The following is a 13,892-nucleotide window of genomic DNA, read 5'->3' as shown; positions in this document are numbered from 1 at the left end:
TAAGCTGAGTTATAGAAGTTAAAAAGCAGAGTTAAGAATAATATAGGTAGAGTTATAGACTGCTTTGTTTTTTGTTTTCTTCCCTTTTTTAGGTCTTGGACATATTTATATGTATAATCAGTTCAAAAAAAAGCTAAGGTTCAAGTTGATGAAAAATTGACTCTATCTTTTAAATGATTTGCTATGTTCCTTGAATGGACTGTTAGATTCAACAAAACCCAAAGTGTCAGTTATACATTCATGATCTTTGTTTTAAAGTTTTTCTGTCTGGTTCTTCATCTAAGATCAATCAAAGGAGTATTTTTAAATGTTTTAGAAATTCTTATAAAAATGTATACTATGACTAATCTAATCAAGGTAGTAGGAATTTTTACATTCTTCAAGGGGAAATATCTAAAGATGGAAGGAAAAGCTCTTTATGTTCTAGAATTTTATCATTAATGAGATATTTTTTACCTAAATCTCTGGGAAAAGGAATAAACACTGTCACATTTCTCATCAATTATTTGATAAAGAAAATAGTTAATTATGAAAACATTTCTAATTCTATTTCCTGGCTGAATTACAGAAATAGGAATACTTGCAGGTAAACTTCACACACTGAATATCACCAGACCAAATACTGTTTGCAAATCTTGACAAAAATATGAAGCAAATTTGAGCTAGACCTCCCCATATGAACAATTTCCTTACAGATTACATGACATTGATTCAATGACACTGTAACAACACTTAAAAGTTAATATGCATGCAAAATGCCTTATTTTATAATTAGGATACTAAAATGTTTGACCAAGGAACTTTAAGTGTACTGTTAAAGACAGGGGGACAATTGGTGTAGGGCTCCAAATACTGAATTATATTATTAAAGCGTGTTTCTTAAAGCAAAACTCTATAATGATTCTTTAGAAATGAGCAAGAATAAAGTGTGACCATATATTAATCCATATATGTGGAATCTAGAAAAACAGTATAGATGATCTTGTTTGCAAAGCAGAAACAGAGACACAGATGTAGAGAACAGACGTATGGATACCAAAGGGGAAAGGTGGAGGAGGGGTGAACTGGAGATTGGGATTGACATATATCCACTATTGATATGATGTATAAAGTATATAACTAATGAGAACCTACTGAATAGCTCAGGGAACTCTATTCAGCGCTCTGTGGTGACCTACAGGGGAACGAAATCCAAAAATGAGCAGATATCCATATAGTAGAGCTGATTCACTTTGTTGTACAGAAGAAACGAGCACAACATTCTAAAGCTACTCCAGTAAAAATTTTTAAAAAGTAATAAAGTACAAAGAAAACTGAACAAATTTTAAAGCACGTAAAACTATTTGCTGTAAAGTGAATGTCTGTATGCCCCCAAATGGTGTCCCCAGTAACTCAGCAGGTAAAGAATCCTCCTGCAATGCAGGAGACAGAGGAGACACAGGTTCAATCCCTGGGATCCCCTGAAGGAGGAAATGGCAACCCATTCCACTATTCTTGCCTGAAAAATTCCATGGAGAGAGGAGCCTGGTGGGCTACAGTCCAAAGGGTCGCAAAGAGTCAGACACAACTGAACAACTAAGCATGCATGCCCCCAAAATTCATATGTTGAAACCTAGTTTCCAATGTAATGGCTTTAGGAGGTTGACCTTTGGGGTAATTAGTTCATGAGGGTGGAGTCCTCGTGAAAGAGATTAGTGCCCTTATTAAAGAGGTCTAAGAGAACTCTTTCATGCCTTCTGCTAGGTGAGGACACAGAGAAAATGGTCATCTATGAACCAGGAAACAGCCCTCATCATATACTGAGTCTTGGTCTTCCCAGTCTTCAGCACTGTGAGAAATAAACTTCTGTTGTTCATAAGCCACCCAGTGTAGGGTATTCTGTTATAGCCGTCTCAATAGAATGAAGACACTGTTTAAAACACACTGCTACCCACGATCTAATTATTTTGCTAACTATATAAGGTTTTTCTTTTACTTGATTTCAGTAACAACATTGGAAATATTGAAGAAGTATTTCAGCATGGGCTAACATCACCTAGGTAAAGTAAGTGAATGTCAAACACCATCTACTTCCTCATAACTTTTCCTCATAACTCCCATTTTCTGCTTTCTTGTTAAATTTGAACCTTCACAAAGTATTACGATGCTCAATCCATATACGCACCTTTCCGCCGTTCTCGTTCTTTCAAAATAGCTTCAAACCATTCACGTTTCTCTTCAGGTGTTTTTGCCATACACACAAACCATTTATTTTTGGCTGTGTTATGTATCTTCCATCCATTAACAACAATGTGTCCACTGCTATGGAAGTCAGCTGAAAATTAATAGGTAGAGTGAGAGAACAAATGTAATATATACTAGAGCACCACAACCATTCATATCAAAAAAGCTCCGAAACCACTGAATTCTTCAAAATGTCTTTATCCATGTGTATTGAAGAACATACATTTTTAAAAATAAAGAAACTTTTACATACTAAATGCTGTCAGACCTAAAAAAACGGAACATCCCTAATTCACAACATTAACAGTTGAACTTTTTAAAAAAGCTATTCAGTTTTAGGGGACTCCTGGTACCTCAGACGGTAAAGAATCTGCCTGCAGTGTGGAAGACCCAGGTTCAATCCCTGGGTCAGCAAGGGATTGACAATATATGGGGTTGCAAAGAGTAGGACACAACTGAGCGACTAACATTTCATGTCATTTTTCATTTCATTCAGTTTTAATGAACAGTTTAAGAATTTCTATCTTATTCAATTCAAATGTGACTACTGTACTGCAACCTATGGTTTGCCCAACACTGCACTACAGACCACATTTTCTAGAAGTCAAACATTCTTGGCCTCTGGCCAACTACAGAAATAAACTAGTTGTCAGGAAAGAATACAAAGGATCTGGCACTACTTTTTGAATGACTTTCCAAGCCTGTACCAATGAAAATTAATTCCAGGAGGTTCAATGCTTTCCTGTGACAGCCCCTAAGCTGGATGTTTTAATAGCATCATGATCAAACTACAACATACATTATGGACACAACTACTAGTTTATGACACTCCCAGCTACTTTTGTATCTCTGTGTTTAATGTTAGTGTTTAACATGGTTTGGGCTTCCCTCATGGCTGAGCAGTAAAGAATTCACCTGCCAATGCAGGAGACACGGTTCAATCTCTGGGTCTCAGTATTCTTGCCTGGGAAATCTCACGGACAGAGACTGTCAGGCTACAGTCCATGGGGTCACATGAGTCAGACATGACTTAGCAAAAGATGGAAGGCAAAAGGAGAAAGGAGCAGCAAAGGATGATGTGGTTAGATAGCATCACTGACTCAACAGATATGAATTTGAGCTAACTCTAGGAGATAGGGGAAGACAGAGGAGCTTGGCATGCTTGCAGTCCATGGGATCACAAAGAGTCAGACACAACTTAGCAACTGAACAACAACAAACTAACACGGTGCAGGTGAAGATAATTTTCTGTTTTAAAAGAGTCCTCCTTTCTCTTATCTTCCCTCCCTCCTCCAACAGTTCTGCCTAACAAAGTATTTCTAAGCTCAAATTCACTGCAGACGAATTATTTGAGTGAAAAGTCTATCTTATAAGGGAGTTTATTATTGCCATTCCATTTTAAATTTACCAATCATTTACCTGTGCCATCATCCACATTCTCCACTTCCATCACCTCTGTATTGATCCGGCCACGAAAAAGGTACCGATGTCCATCAGTAGATGCTTTGCTATTTTTCAACCGTCTTAACAACAACAGAAGAAAATCACACACACAAAAAATGTGGTTACTAAACTTAAGGCAAAACCTTGTTAAAGCAAGATAATTTAAGCCATTCTTGGAAAAAGAGATGCTAGTTCCATTAACAATATCAAACGTTAAGCTCTTGGTGTTTTTTAACTTGTGTCCTGGCATTCATAGCAGCCGAGGTTGCTCTATAAGATGGTGCTAGACGCTGAAGCCCTGAGCCAAGGACAACACACAGGCGGGAGGCTGAATACATGCTTTTGCTCAGTACATGACATCAAAGATCCCCAATCACACTCTGACAGACACTCTAAGTTGGTTATTCACAATTTCACCTCATTTCTCAATTTTCAGTAACTAGCTGGTAATTTTTTCTCAATCTCTGATAAAATTCAGTTAATAACTTATGATCCTCTTCAAAGAGACTTGGACTGTGCTGGAGGTTATTAAGCATTAACTAGCTCTAAAATATTTTTCCAATATTGTTGTAATATGATAACTGTACACTTGAAGAGTAAGTCTCTCAAATACAGCTATAATCCTTCATAAGGATCCTATTTATTTATAAAATAGCCCAAAACATTTCAAAATTTTGTGTATAGTACACTAGTACCAGCCTTTGCTCTTAAAAACTGAGCAACACAAAGTAAAAAAAAAAAAAAATTCAGGTTCAGATGAGCATTTGACAATAATGAATTAGGCAGTTATGGATATATTTATACTTGAATCACTCAACACTCAGAGGAGATTGCTTTTAAAATATATCAAAGAGGAAAGATTTTAAGAAATAATTCAAGAAGGTTAAGCAACACTTGGTCATCCAAGAAACTTCAATTGATCTGAACTACTTAATTTGACTTGTTGACAAAAGTCTGCTAACAACTGAATATACTAAAATTATTAATATATATTTCATAATATATATTTAAATTATTAATGTATGGTGTTACACATACACACTAAGCAAAAGTTAAGTTGTCAAGTGTATTAATGCAGAGCTCTCTTCCCTCTCCTCCTCTGCATTTACATGTATTTGGTCCATTTTATATATACATTAAGGCTATTTGCCAAGCAGCAGTATTTTGATTTTATAAAACTTTCCCTATCATTTAATTTATTTAACAGTTACAGCCATGAGACCATGAATGGTAACATCATTTGTACAGTAAATTTTGCAAAAGCTTTGACCTTGAGGGCAGTCATATATATAAAGATGAGAACACCTCTAATAAAAAAAGATCTCGTTCTCAAACAGATGTCTTTAATAATCAAACCTAGATGGATGTGTTAATTTAGTGGGAGAATCCTTCCACAATGTGTATTATATTAAATTATCACATTGTACACTTTAAATATCTTATAACTTTGTCAATAATACCTGACTAAAATTGGAGAAAAAATAATTGCACCTAAACAACCTGAATCACCTTCTGATTTTTTTATTCATCCCTTTATCTTAAAGTGTTTTTCTTTTATTTTTTGTCATCTTTCATGAGGCACACACATTTTATCACATTCTGCAATAAAGGTGGGCTTTGAATTAGAACTAAATGGGTCCAAAATTCATTTCTGTAACTATTATGTATGGGAAAGTTACTTAACCTCTCTGTGACTCAATATCCTTCTCCACAAAATGATGATAATGAAAATACCTATTTTATAAATTTATCAGGAATATTATATAATTAATTCATGTGATTCTTTAAGATTATGCCTGGCAGAGAATAAGCATTTTTTAAAAATTTTTCTTGGAGTACAGCGGTTTTACAATGTTGTGTTAGTTTCTACTATACAACAAAGTGTGTCAATTAAATGTACACATATATCCCCTCATCTTGGATTTCCTTCCCATTTAGGTCACCACAGAGCATTGAGTAAAGTTCCCCATGCTAAACAGTCAGTTTCATTAGTTATCTATTTTATACATAGTTATCAATAGTGTATATATGTCAATTCCAATTTCCCAATTCATCCCACCACCCCTTTCTCTTCTTGGTGTCCATATGACCTTACAATTTTTAAAAGCTTCATACAGGTAGAATTAACAGCCTCTTCTAGATTTTCCTGAAACCCATGTCTACTAATCCCAATCTTGCTGCTAAACACAAAAAACTGAGACGAGCATACTACAAGAAATAAATAGGTTCATTTTCACAGGTGGTAAAAAGGAATTTTTTGAAAAGCTCGTTAAGATAGAGAGACAATAATTTAATTATTTCCTGGCTCTAATCCTAACATGTTCTCTTTCTTAAAGTAGCAAGGAGAAGGGGCTGAGAATTCATGGAAGTTTACTGATGAGGTCATGGAAGCACAGAGAAAAAGCTGAATCTGTGAAGTGGATAAACTGTTTTTAAAGTATTCCCTGTCTATGTTCTTACCTGTGTTTTCTTTTGCAATACACCAAAAGATTATCAAAAAGAAAAAATACCCGCTCTTGAATATTTCCAGAAGAAATTTTCAGTAAGACTCCACACATTAGCATTTCTGTACAGGTATCAGTAATGTTGGACCCCTAAATCAGGAAAAATGGAGAAAACAATGTCTGATTACTTAACAGAAACTTTCACGTACTAACTCTTTTTCCTCCTGTTTTTATTTCAAGATGCAATATACAAACAGGATAAAAGTTCAAATAGTTTAAGCTTAGGTATCCTTCCCGCCCAGTCTCCTCCAGGTGAGTATAAGTAAGTACAGCTCCTCTTAAGAGATTCCATGTCTTCTTTAGTTATTTTACATATGTGTGCATACACAGCATATATAATGAATGTTATTTTTGTTCTCTAAAAAGGAGATGATTTCAAACTCATTCATGACATGAATGTTCCTAATATTCATTTTCCCCCTCCTCCTCTCTTTCCTTGGTCTGGGAAAAAAGCTCCATGAACGTGTATGTGTAATTGGCAAAGTACGTGTAATTGCCAATTTTTAGCAGGTCTCAATTTATATAAAATTGTTCCTCCATATCCAGGGGGAATGGTTCCAAGACCCCCAAAGATACCAAAATCTGAGGATGCTCAAGAGACGTAAATAAAATGGCGTAGTATTTGCATATAATCTACACACAATCCCTGTACATTTTAATGTCAAGATTACATCTAAGATCTAATACAATGTAAAGTGGAAGTGTTAGTCACTCAGTCAGGTCAGACTCTTTGCAACCCTGCGGACTGGAGCCCACCAGGTTCCTTTGTCCATGGATTCTCCAGACAAGAATACTGGAGTGGACAGCCATTCCCTTTTCTAGGGGATCTTCCCCATCCAGGGGTTGAATCCAGTCTCCTGCACTGCAGGCAGATCCTTTACCATCTGAGCCACTGGGGGAGCCAATACAATGGAAATGTTACATCAGTTCAGTTCAGTCGCTCAGTCGTGTCTGACTCTGTGACCCCATGGACCGCAGCAGCCAGCAGCCAGGCCTCCCCGTCCATCACCAACTCCCGGAGTTTACTCAAGCTCATGTCTATTGAGTCGGTGATGCCATCCAACCATCTCATCCTCTGTTGTCCCCTTCTCCTCCGGCCTTCAATCTTTCCCAGCATCAGGGTCTTTACAAATGAGTCAGCTCTTCTCATCAGGTGGCCAAAATGTCACGTAAATAGTCACAGATACAATGTAAATACTATCTAATATTTGCTGGTGCAAGTTTTGTTTTATGAAACTTTCTGGAACTTTTTTTTTTTCCCCAAATAGTTTCAATCTGAAGTTGGCTGAAACTCTGTGGATGCGGAACCCGGAATACAGAAGGCCAACTGTCTCCACTTCTAGGATGGAGAGGAAGATAAAAGAAGAAATAAAAGGGAAAAAAAATCTATTTAAAGAGAGCAACCTTCCATAAAACCTTTCACCACAGTTATTAAAAGATGCACTGGCACGTTCATTCACTGAATAGACCCTTACTGAGTGCCCGTGAAGGTCATATGATCAGCAACAAAACTGATTCTTAACACAAGTGCTAATCATGGGAGGTTGAGAGGAGCAAGCACAACAGAGCAGCCTGGGCCCCTGAGCCATCAACAAAGGGAAACCGCCCACTGGGAGAACCCACACACGAGTTGTCATGTGAACTGATCAGAAATGTCTATTTTGAGCCACTGGGCTTCCCCAGTGTCACAGTAATAAAGAATCTGCCTGTGATGTAGGAGCCACAGCAGACACTGGTCCAATCCCTGGGTCAGGAAGATCCCCTGGTGCAGGACATGGCAACTCACTCCAGTATTACTGCCTGGAGAACGCCATGGACAGAGGGACCCAGTGGGCTGTAGTCCAAGACGTCACAAAGAGCTGGACATGACTGAAGCGACTTAGCAGGTCATAAGCGTTGTTCCTACAAACTAAACTAGCATGACTAACTTGCTGAGTTGGAACAAAAAAAATGGGGAACTTTTCAGTAGCGCTCTGTTAAGTGTGCTCTGTAAGAATACTTCTGTTTTAAATATGTCTGGTCTTTTCTGATATTTAAAACTGAGAACATCAACACTAATTTCATATTTGCATACTAACAATGAATATTTTTCTGATTAATATTAAAAATTAAAATTAAAATAACTCCTATAACTATAATAAGAAACTTCCCAAAGGAGAAGTTAATTAAGACAGTGTCACTGTGCTAATCTGGGTATCTATATTACAAACACATTTTACATTTGAAATATTTCCCTCTCTCCCTTCATCATAAGGGTATAAATGGATAGAAATGGAGATATGTCAAACATTCACACAATTTCATATATTTTGCCAAGCGATAATTAAGCAAAAACTGTCATCAAATGTAAACATCAATCTCAAGTGCAGTAGCAATGACTTCTAATTTATAGTGAATACATTTCTCCCTTAGAAAAAAAATTAGAATGGCATTTAAAATGTAAAAAAGGAAACATCACATTGATTCTTACTCAAGGGACCTAAATAACATTATGAAAATTGGCTTGATCAATAGCAATTTTATAAAAGGTACAAAACACTTCACTTTAGATTATTCCATATAATAGTCCATAAGTGCCAAGGCAGGAAGATAATTTGTTACATTATTAAAGGGTTACTGTAATATTATACTAATTTGCATATTAACCAGTCTTCCAAATAGCTTCCCAGGTTAAATATGTATGTATTTATTTATAGATGTATTCCTAAATGAATGAAATACTAACAATACATTTTCTGACTTGTTTGTGGTGATTATCTTCATTAATAAATATAAGGAAAATTTAATGTGAATTTGAGCTAACTATAATGGCTAGAGGCCGTTTATTCCATCCTCTTACACAGCCTCAGGGGAGATATCATCCAAGCACTGAAGAATTCATGGGACCAATGTGCAAAATAGAAAATGGATCTATTACTTGTGATGGTAACTGAGATACACGCTGAACAGTCCCAGGAGTAAGGCCACCACAATCTCTCTTTGTAAACATAACTTATTTGGAAAGCCAAACATAATCAGAAAGGATCTCAGTGAGCTGAATTTCAGGGGAGTTTGTAAGCACTGAGCTGAAATGTGTTGAAAGTGAAAGGGTTAGTTGTTCAAACGAGTCTGACTCTCTGCGACCCCATGGACTCTAGCCTGCCAGGCTCCTCCTTCCATGGGATTCTCCAGGCAAGAATACTGGAATAGGTTGTCACTTCCTACTCCAGGGGATCTTCCTGATCCAGGGACTGAACCCATGAATCTTGTGTCTCCTGCATTGGCAGGTGGATTCTTTACCACTGGCGCCATCTGGGAATCTCCATTCATCATGAAAGGTCCACCAAAATCTGAACATAGCTAAGATGTTCCTTCTGCCTTCTGTGTTTTGTTATACCATTGCTTTTTGATGATATGAATTGACTTCAGAAACCTGGAAGATCCTATTTCTCCTCTGGACCTTCTCCAGCTTGTCAGGGTTTCCCATAACATGAACACCTCCAAAACTGAATACAACTATTTGGACTGAGCTGGCAAATGAAGAATATAGGAGTGATATTATTATTTCTCCAGTCTCCTACAACACATTCCCTGGTGGCTTAGATGGTAAAGAATCCTCCTGCATTGCAGGAGAGCTGAGTACGATCCCTGGGTTGAGAAGATCTCCTGGAGGAGGGCATGGCAACCCATTCCAGTATTCTTGCCTGGAGAATCCCCATGGACAAAGGAGCCTAGCAGGCTACAGTCCTTGGGGTAGCAGAGTTGGACACAACTGAGCAACTAAACACAAGATTTTACTAGCACATTTATGGTAACCCCATGTTACATCTGATTCAAAATTCCCCTAGGTCTTTCTCCTCTACCCTATACTTGAATATTTTGACTTTTCAATTCGGTTAATCCAGACTGACATCATAACAAACTCTCAAACCTCTCACTAATATGCATTATATTGAAGGCATCACCATAAATTCCCATCAGCTCCCGATCAAAAATCAGAATAAGATGAATTGACCTCTTCGAAGTCAACACTTCTTTCCACAAGTGACTCAAAGCATCTGCTTAATTATCAATTAATGAAATTGTATGGGGGTAAGGACATCAAACCCAACCACCCACAGTTTCTAGAATTCCTGTTATGCTTCACAGAGTATCTTACAATATACACATATTACCAAAAGAGACAAAGTTTATCTCACAATATATACATAACGCACATTTTACTAAATCCTATTGAGACAGTTTTATTACTGAGGTGCTATGTTTTTAATATTTAACAACAGAATTTAGGAATTAGTTTTGGTATTACCTTTCCTACCTTCTACCATGGTAACCTCCTATCATCACATGAAATATTTTCATGAACAATTTAAATAATTCCTAGGAAAACCTTTATGCACTTAAAGGAATCTGTGTCAAAACATACAGATTTGTCTCAAAACCTCATTCTAAAAGAATGTCTTCTCTTTATACCAGATTCATCTTTTAGATGGGAAAAAAAGGCCACTGTGCCTTTGACTTACTATGATTTAATCTGTGTATTATCTCCATGACAATGGTGGATAAAAATCATTAAAAATTCTTGAAACACAGATATATAGAGTATTATAAATACTGAAGAAAATTTGGCCAAGTGTAGATATACTCTTGTGTAATCACAATATTCCTCTCACTTCAAATTCATCTGATCTGCAAGCAGACACTTAATAAATGTCTGTTTTTGACTAATGTTGTGTCATATTTTCCTCTCACTTAAATAATATAATCTACCTTTCTCTGTAGCAAAAAAAAACAAAAACTCACAGCTTTATCTTTGAAATGAATGAGGTTTATGATATTTTGAAAATGATGTGCAATTTCTTTTTCATTATCTAGAAATGGCAAGAGAGATGCTAGGGTTAGGGATAAAGAAGCCAAGCTACAAAAATGAAATAGGATATGGTTAAAAGCATCAGCTTGCCAGGAAACACTCAACAGCCCTAGAGTCCATCAAACTGAGAATGTCAAACAAATGAGCTAGAAAACAAAAAGTGTGGAAGCAATAAAACAAGCGAGGCAGATCGTCGGAAAAGAGCAAAGCGTCTAGGACAATGGTGCTCAAATTTCAGAGTTAAGAAGACACACCTGATGGGACTGTTAATATTTCTAGGTTCCCTGGCACTATCCCCAGAGATGGAAACTGAGTACATCTTGGGTAAGTCCTGGACCATTCAGTAGATTCTGATGCATTGTGGTGTTCCGTCAACACTTGAAGTAACACTGCTTTGGAAGCCTGAGCTCAGGCACTCAAGTGCATAGAACAGCAACTCTGTTGACATGGGGATGAAGGTGTGCATGGGGCCTGCTCTATGAGACCTCTAGGTGAGCAGTAGTCCCAACTGCTTCCCAGAGCCCAGGACAGAAAAGGAGTTTATCATATGTTCCATGGTCACAGTTACACCTATGTTACAGTCCATCATCACTGAATATTTATTTAAATATGCATAATGTTATTTTGGGGCTTCCCTCATAGCTCACTTGGTAAAGAAGCTACCTGTAATGCAGGAGACCCCAGTTCGATCCCTGGGTTGGGAAGATCCCCTGGAGAAGGAACTAGAAACCCACTCCAGTATTCTTGCCTGGAGAATCCCATGGACAGAGAAGCCTGGCAGACCACCATCTATGGGGTCGCAAGAGTCGGACATGACAGAGACTAAACCACCACCAATGTTATTTTGGGCTTCCCGTGTGGCGCTAGTGGTAAAGAACCTGCCGGCCAATACAGGAGACATAAGAGATGTGGGTTTGATCCCTGGATAGGGAATATCCCCCTGGAGGAGGTCATGGCAACCCACTCCAGTATTCTTGCCTGGAGAATCCCATGGACAGAGGAGCCTGATGGGCTACAGCCCATGGGGTCCAAAGAGTCAGACAAGACTCAGTGACTAACATTTAAGCTATATAGTCCTCATTTTTAAAAATCTGCATAATGGGGGTTATAGTACTTCAGTGAACTGTTAAAACAGACCAAGATTGCCTACAATGGAGTATCAACTTTTCCCCAAAAGGAAGTTGGCTGAGGGACAATTAAGGGCCCCTGCCCTCCCTTGAGAAAATTTACCCAAGTAAGATTATTGGAATCTTGGATTTTGATCTTGAATCTTGAATGGAGCAACGTAAGAATGGAAAAATTATTAGAACTTCTCCCTGATACTGGGAAAGACTGAGAGCAAAAGGAGGAGGCAACACAGGATTAAGAGGTTGGATGGCATCACTGCTCAATGGACATGAGTTTGAGCAAACTCTGGGAGATGGTGAAGGACAGAGAAGTCTGGCGTCCTGCAGTCCATGGGGTCACAAAGAGTCAGACAGGACTGAGCGACTGAACAACAAACAATCCATTCTAGCTAGGGCACCGATGAGACGGCCAAAGAGCTTCTACTGACTAAACAACCTTTCAAGTCTGGGAGGGAAGCTCTTCTATTGATTTCACGAACTGTTCAATATCTTTTAAATTAAGTTTCCTTTCATTTCTGTTGCTTGGGACCATATAACTTAAGTAAGATAACCCTTTCAGTAGTTAGGTGCACAGATTAGACAAGTGAAGGGGATTTCTTAAGGGTAAAATCTAACGACTGAACCAAAGCTTTAAAATACTACCTTTCCCATTTGCAGAGCATTTTATAGTGTTCAAAGTACTTTTCACTCATTTCACTGACCCCTGTAATAACCCAAACTGTATGTTGAAGAGATCTGATGCTTTATCCACAAACTAAAGGTTAGAGTCCAGACTGGAAACCAAATCTGCTCAAAAGCCAGGCTTTTTTATTATGTCATATGACTTGAGAACAATAAATCTCCATTGTTTGTTTACTTAAATTCAACATAAAAGAATGTAATGACAATTTAATGGTACAAAACACTGGAGAGACAAGTTACACCTGTGATTTCAGTGCCCTTCATTTGATGAATGGGGAAATAAGACCCTGAATATTTACAGGATCTACTTGAAATATAACATAATCCACCGAAAGTAGAAATAATGCACACTATGGTATACCAGCTTAAGAGTCCATTGAAGAGAATTTTAGTTACTGGAGCAAGAGTGTCATCGCTAAGAGTCTGCATGGTCTGCAAGAGCTCCTGGAAGGAGTCAGAGAGCTGCTGCTGTTGCCGTTCAGTCGTTCAGTCATACCCGACTCTTTGCGACCCCATGGACTGCAGCATGCCAGGCTTTCCTGTCCTTCACTCTCCCGGAGTTTGCTCAAACTCCTGGCCATTAAGTCAGTGATGCCCTCCAACTATTTCATCCTCTGTCATCCCCTTCTCCTCCTGCCCTCAATCTCTCCCAGCATCGGGCTCTTTCCCAATGAGTCAGCTCTTCACATCAGGTGGCCAAAGTATTGGTGCTTCACCTTCAGCATCAGTCCTTCCAATGAATAGTCAGGGTTGATTTCCTTCAGGATTGATTGCTTTGATGTCCTTGCTGTCCAAGGGACCCTCAAGAGTCTTCTCCAGCACCGCAGTTGAAAAGCATCAATTCTTCGGTGCTCAGCCTTCTTTATAGTCCAACACTAGCTGTTACCCAACATTAGCTCAAGGCTCCTAATGTCCAAAATTCTTGAAGGAACTCTGTTTTGTCACTGTCATTCCATCAGTCATCTGTTCTTGGTCTTGTCTTAACCCCATGAGAGTCACTCTGAACACACAGAGAGCTGTCTGTAAGCTGAGCAAAAATTCCTGTTAGCAACTCAAAGAAAGCCC

General features: G+C 38.1%; 1 protein-coding gene across 2 annotated transcripts in view; it reads right to left on the bottom strand.

Moving 5' to 3' along the window:
* The window catches only part of PREX2 (phosphatidylinositol-3,4,5-trisphosphate dependent Rac exchange factor 2), a 285,395-nt gene that overhangs the window by 184,798 nt on the left and 86,705 nt on the right, over positions 1 to 13,892 (bottom strand). For both annotated transcript variants that reach the window (XM_061123437.1, XM_061123438.1), the window contains exons 7-9: positions 6,127 to 6,260; positions 3,643 to 3,746; positions 2,165 to 2,314 (exon numbers count right to left, since the gene is read on the bottom strand). In XM_061123437.1, coding sequence (XP_060979420.1) covers positions 2,165 to 2,314; positions 3,643 to 3,746; positions 6,127 to 6,260 — 388 coding nt within the window. The remainder of the gene's footprint in view (positions 1 to 2,164; positions 2,315 to 3,642; positions 3,747 to 6,126; positions 6,261 to 13,892) is intronic.

This window comes from Dama dama, chromosome 21, assembly GCF_033118175.1.
Source record: "Dama dama isolate Ldn47 chromosome 21, ASM3311817v1, whole genome shotgun sequence".
Lineage (NCBI taxonomy): Eukaryota > Metazoa > Chordata > Mammalia > Artiodactyla > Cervidae > Dama > Dama dama.
This window is presented reverse-complemented; position numbering and strand designations above follow the sequence as displayed.